General features: G+C 35.3%; 1 protein-coding gene across 1 annotated transcript; it reads right to left on the bottom strand.

Annotated features, from left to right (window-relative positions):
- Window positions 1–492: 492 nt before the first annotated feature.
- LOC113643118 (sodium- and chloride-dependent GABA transporter 2-like) lies at window positions 493–5,847 on the bottom strand. Its single transcript, XM_047814303.1, has 12 exons — window positions 5,371–5,847; window positions 5,184–5,271; window positions 4,955–5,087; window positions 4,619–4,753; window positions 4,282–4,385; window positions 3,714–3,838; window positions 3,503–3,615; window positions 3,246–3,383; window positions 2,879–2,981; window positions 2,639–2,739; window positions 852–1,022; window positions 493–719 (listed from the first exon to the last, which is right to left on the bottom strand). Exons 1-12 carry the CDS (start codon window positions 5,450–5,452, stop codon window positions 681–683), a joined length of 1,332 nt encoding a protein of 443 aa, XP_047670259.1. The 5' UTR covers window positions 5,453–5,847; the 3' UTR covers window positions 493–680.
- Window positions 5,848–6,529: the final 682 nt, after the last annotated feature.

Genomic DNA, 6,529 nt, shown 5'->3' with positions numbered 1-6,529 from the left:
TTTAATCCCCCTACTTTTTTAACCATAGATAACGTTATAAAATGCATGGGTAAACTGCCTTTTAAATAGGATAGATATTAAGTAATTAATTGTTCTTTCTACCATCTTTTTCCTATTAAAACAAGCCATAAAATCTTACTCAAAATTGATATACTAAATCTGAAAGGTTACCTGTTACAGACCTGACACATCAGGAAATGTACATTTAATAGAACATCTATGTCTCTGCTATGCATATGTCTATATCGTATCTAGCTTTCCACATCAAAGTGATATAACAAAAGTAAAGAAACATTTTATTTGTGAATCAGTAAAGACTCAGGTTCCAAAATAACACACTGTACCAGCACAAATTAAAAATCCATACAACTGAACAATTCAGCATGAACAGACAACATCATAAAGTTCACAAAAAGCATAAGTAGACATTCAGATCTATTAACATATTGGGGGGGGGGGGGGTCAAACAAAGGAGGGTGGGGGCATGTTCTAAAGTCTATATTTAAATATAAAAGAAAGCTGAAATTTTAATTGCTAGAGTTCTTCAGATGACAGCCAGGGGGTGCACCTGGTCTTGTAGTAAACTAGTAACTGAACACTCTAATATTCTGGGTTACAGTATTACAGCATATAAATATCATGTTCTGGAGGTGATGTACAATTTTTATTTCTGCTTGAGTTCAGGGGTGGTTTTCTGGGGTGCAGAGAATATGTAATCTCTATAGATGGTCAAAGGATAGAAGTGACAATAAGTAAGTGTAAGGAATAATAATTAAAAAAAAAAGTATTGAAAGGTATAAAAGCATTTATCATTCAGTGTTCTTACATTTAGTCTGAAACAGAAAACACACCTGCTTAAATGAGCCACTGGACCTGAGGAGAGCATAGATCATCCACAGAGGAATTAGTAGAGTTGAAGAGAGCGTGAAGTACCAGCCAATAGCATAGCCCCACCAGGGGTATTCAATTATATTGTTAAACTTCAGAGGAGTGAATTTCACCAGAGAGAAGACAAATGTACCCTAAAAAGATGCCTTTGTAAATCAAAAAATCAACACATACATAGTACATATTTTTTGTCTGCTGTGCTGTTATTTAGTTTGGGTGTAAGCCAACATTTATGTGTTTGCACTCACTTGCTATTTTTGGTTCCAGAAATAAATATGCCTCCAGGCAGAAGAGCTTGTGAACCCCAGTCTATTTTTGACCCCAGTAGTCTAAAACTACACATTCATTACAAGCTGCTGCTGCATTACAAGAAAATCTTTTTATGCTACAACCATAAGGCTATTTTTTTTTCTAGATGAAATTAAAGAATGAAAGTTTTGGGAACACATTGCTTACTGTATGTCACCCCACATCAACACAGATAAGTGATTTCACCCAACATTTACATCATTTTTATATAAGCAAGCAATTGTGGGTTAAGGGCCTTGCTGAAGGGTCCAGCAATAGATGTTTGGTGGAGATGGGCTTCAAACTCATGACCATTCAAGCAGTGATCCAACACCTTAACCACTAAGTGACCACATCCCCTCACTGACTATAAATACAGTAGACTTTTTTAGGTAACAAAAAAAGAAAGAACACACATCTCTATTTTATCCAAATTTTAAAATCCCCACCAATAACATCAATAAGGTCAAAATGAGTGCATACAAATTTAAAATCCTCTGAAATAAAACAATATTATGCTATTAAATCATAATATGAAATCAGATTATGATCATAATTATTGTCAAATAAACAAACAAACAAACAAACAAACAAACAAACAAATAAAGTTATTATTGTATTGTAAGGTTATTCTTGTAACAGCTCTAGACACAATTCCTAATCAGCCGCCAGATGGAGGCCGTCACCAACATACTAGAATGCTGACTTTCATCGCAAAGTATTGCCAGTTTACGTGTGATTATGAGCCTTTTGTCTTCTTTGCATTGCTATTATTGTGCATTAACCTCTTGCCTTTGGTTTGCTGATTTACCTATTTGGATTTGTGCTTTTGGATTTGTTCGCCATGCTGACTGCCATTACTGTTTATAAACTCTTGTGTATTTTTTCCCCACACTACTATGTCACATTTGTGAAGTACACAGCTTAGCTAGAGTCTGCTCAGGAATTATATGTACTGTTACAGTTTTAATGAAAATCAAAAACAGACATTTGCATGTATCACATTTTGCAGAGAAATCAGGTTAAATTCTGGGACCATGTTGTCTGTTATTATTGTATGCTAATACTATTGTTGCATGGCCTGAGAAAAGAAGTGATTAGGTTTAGTGAAAAAAATACAAAAATAGTATGACACATCTACTGTATGCACCTCGAAATACTGTATTTGGTCTACGGAAATAGACACATTGCAGAGCATTCATGTTATGTACTCTTTGTATCGCACTAATCCCATTTTTAATTGTTTGTGGAAAAAAATATGAAAAATATGTGAAAAAATGTGACTTTTCTGTAATACACACATCAGGTTATTAACAGGAAAGATTTTATTTTAAAAAATCAGAAACTGTTTACTTTTTCAAACCTAAAACCTGCTTGCTCAGGTTGTCTCATAAATGCAAAGAATACATATTGCCACAATCCTATATCTTACTTTTGTCAAAACTCATTTTTAGGTACTTACAGTGCAGACAAGAGGAGTGATGTACTTCCAACTGTATTTTATTAAGAACAATGGTCGATAACCAATCATGTCCTCAATGTTATCATACAGGCGATTAGCCCCTAAGAAAAATGAATTATACAGTTTTATCATCATTAACCTACTGAAAATATTTTAGTCACTATACATTCATCTTCCTGCAAACTGATTCTGCAGTCAAGAATCATTTCAAATTATAAATACTTTATGTGGTAAACTCACCATAAACCCATCCTATACACACTGTCTGCAGAATGGCGAATAAAAGAAGTGTTATCCCACTATAGCAATAGTAATCAAATAGCTGGAAAATATACAAGCCACCCTGGAGAATGAGTCAAAATAAAAAAAAAAGGAGATTACAGAAAAGAAAGTTTTACACAAACTTTTCACAATTGATGAGAAATGTCTTAAAATGTTATTTGCCAAAAAAAAAATGACTAGTCACTTATACTGTATGTTCATCTAACATCACTGCAATGTGCTTTTATATTGGCTGTTAAAATACAATACTATGGTTTTATAAGAAGGTTACTGTACATTTTTGTTTAATCACGATGACTTCTCAGCTAAGGGCAGTAATAATCACCTCTGTTACCATAACAAGGCCACACAGAAAACACCCCACACAAATGATGAGCAGGAAACCTTTGCGGCGATGACCAAAGAGGAAGAATGAGGGGTACATGTCAGTTACAGCAGTCATCAGTGCCTCCAAACACACAAACTGTAAAGAGGAGTGTTGACAGAACAAAAGTGCTTATGTACTTATTTACACTCAGAGTTACTGAAGTAAAACCATGAGAAAATGTATGCAGGGCTGCTTTAAATTGATTTTGCACTCACAATGGTGTCCAGTCCTAGCAAAATAATCATAATAAAGAAACAAATGGCCCACAGTTGTGGAGCAGGCATCAGCGATACTGCCTTAGGGTATGCAATGAAGGCCAACCCTGGACCTGGGAAAGCAAACAACATTTTTTCGGGTTCCACACATCAGACTTCCTGGATATGTGTACTTGTTGTAACTTAGAAGATCGGTTAGATATTCAGTCACCTGACTCTGCCACTGTTGAAATGTCTGCCTTCTGCTCATAGGACATGAAGCCTAGCACAGAGAAGATGGCAAAGCCAGCCACAAAACTGGTCACACTATTCAAAAGGCACAGATAAATACAATCCCTGCAAAGCAAAAATACAGCAAGCTTTAAATGACCAGCCTAGTTATTGGGTTATGTGTAAAGGTAGCCATGAATCGGCCTACCACAATGGACAATCATTTGACATTTGGCATTTTTTACATACTCTGTGCTCTAGTTAAAAATGTATTTGTGTGTGTGTGTGTGTGTGTGTGTGTGTGTGTGTGTGTGTGTGTGTGTGTGTGTGTGTGTGTGTGTGTGTGTGTGTGTGTGTGTATACTAATGTGAGTGGAGATTCTAAAATGATGCTTAGCACATACTGAAATTACAACTATTTAAATGTTCATAAATTCAGTAAATTATACACCCCAAGAAATGCAGCTAAGGAACTACAATTTTTCCTGTTGTATTGTTGGGCTTTATAGTTCTAATTTACATTTAATAAGCATTAAGAATGTAAGTTATTAGTAGGTTTGTTTCCCTCACTTGTAGCAGTTGTTGTTATACTTGTTGTAGCTTCCTAGAGCAGTGAGGGAGCCCATGCAAAGACTAGAAGACATAAAAATCTGCGTTCCAGCATCTATCCACACCTACATGTCATGAAAGCAAGATTACTCAATAATCATTTGCAGAATTACACAGAAAAGACAACAAAACTTGATTCTATAATTTTTTGATCATTGATTAAGCTCAGACAAGTGAGTGATGAACCACATTTTGAAAGTATAAACTCAAACTGTTACATCATCTAAACAAAAAACAATATACCAATGCACTATTCATTATGTATTAAACTTGGTCAGATTTCTTCATATTTTTCTACCTGTGGGTTTTTGAGTTTTGCAGGATCTGGGTAGAGGTAAAATCTTATGCCATCAATGGCCCCAGGCAACGTGAGTCCACGCACTAACAGCACCGCCAACATCACATAAGGAAAAGTTGCAGTGAAATAGACCACCTGAGAAAAGGAGTTTTTTCTCATTCAAGACAAGAAAGTTCTAGTTCTTTAGGAGTTTTTTCTAAATATTGGCAAACAGATGTAGGGACAGATGAATAGAAAATGCTAAAATATTATACTTCCAGACACTCAGTCTACAGTTAAACAGGACATCCAAGTGCCTCATCAGTACCTTATGAATAACTGTCTTGAAGCTCTCACCTTCCCTGTAGACTTCACTCCCTTCCACACTGAAAAGTAGCAGATGATCCAAGACAAGAGGAGACACGCAGCCAGCTCCCACCTAACACTGCCCAGCTCATGTACACTGCTAGTTAGATTTAGCACTCTCCTCCTGGAAAACATAAACATAAGCCGTATTGTGCAATTATCTTCTTATACATTTAATAATATAATGGATTTATTGTGAATACACTATAAACCGACTCACTCCCAGAACTCTCTAGCAGGTGAAGTTGCATTCTCTGGTATACTAGAGTAGCTAAAATTGTCCTTTTTATCAAATTCAAAACAGGTTTCTGTTAAGAAGAAAAGACAGAGCTGAATATTCAATATTTGTTTACATATAAACAAGCATATAATACATTTTGTGTGGTTTTTATTTATAATATAAGTACCAGTATTCCAGGCATTGCTGCAGTTAGCCCATGGTAACTCAGTACTAAAAGAGGTAAAAAGATAGAAGAATGTCCAGGCCATGACGATAATGTAGTAGATAATGCAATACAAAAGGAGCAGTACATTTCCGAAGCCTATTCCTGGAGATCAGAAGTCAAAATTATAAACTTATAAAAGTCAGTGTACAATCATCAAATAGACTCATTCTTTGAACTTTTACATGAGTACTGTAAACTGACCAGGATTTTGTTTTTCTTTAAGCAAGACAGTCTGTCCCCCATGTCATCTTTGCATATACTATGAATATTGCATTAACAGCTTCATAACAGCTTCTTAACTGGCATCATTTGCCTTGAATTTTTTTCAGCCAACACATTGTATTTTCAGCTTAGATGTGTTGTGTTTGGGCCAATCACATTATTCATCTGAGGACATTACCCTTGGGCCTGCCTGAGAAGGTGGGTTCTAATAACCCTGATTTGAGCAGTAAATGCTTAATGTTTTTGAGCTTTGAACTGGTGTTTAGTTTATGATGTACTATTAATTTAATTCATTTACTTTTAATAATTAAATTGACATCTCTATATTCACCATCTTCACAAGTGGTGGGTAATGATTGAATGAATACATTAGTGGGTGCAATGTGGCTTCTCCTAAGGGAGTCTAGGCCATCAAAACACATTTCTTGATTAAAGTTATTGAGAAGAAGAATCAGAGGGATCCAAATACAGAGAATCCAGAGGATAAAATACACAATAAGAGAATAGTGAAATGATTTAAATAAACACCCCATAGTGTCCTAATGAGGTTGATATTCAGTATATATTCGGTATATTTTTTGTTGAATTGTTAGTGAATTATTAAATTATTGTGCTGATTGTCAAATTTGTCATTTATAGTAACATGCAGCAAAAGACTTTGAAATTCTATTCAAATTACAAATTACCTTCACCCTCAGTCACTTGGTTTACCAGCAATGGAGATGTTCCAGAAATGGATGAGTTGCTTTTAGCACAGGGGCTTTGCCAAGATACAAGAAAACTAAATTAACCGTCCTCATGCCTATACTGTAGTACCAAGTTATCTGTAGGTACTTCACATGTTACGTCACATTTCTTTTAGGTTAAAAGTATAAAGACTCACCTTGAAACAAGGGGC

Source organism: Tachysurus fulvidraco, chromosome 5 (genome assembly GCF_022655615.1).
Source record: "Tachysurus fulvidraco isolate hzauxx_2018 chromosome 5, HZAU_PFXX_2.0, whole genome shotgun sequence".
NCBI lineage: Eukaryota > Metazoa > Chordata > Actinopteri > Siluriformes > Bagridae > Tachysurus > Tachysurus fulvidraco.
This window is presented reverse-complemented; position numbering and strand designations above follow the sequence as displayed.

Coding starts and splice junctions, on each gene's coding strand:
- LOC113643118 (XM_047814303.1), bottom strand. CDS start 5,452: ATGGCCTGGACATTCTTCTATCTTTTTACCTCTTTTAGTACTGAGTTA. Junction 5,088..5,183: donor CCTGCTAGAGAGTTCTGGGA/GTGAGTCGGTTT, acceptor TATGTTTTCCAG/GAGGAGAGTGCTAAATCTAA. Junction 720..851: donor CCAGTGGCTCATTTAAGCAG/GTGTGTTTTCTG, acceptor GACCATCTATAG/AGATTACATATTCTCTGCAC.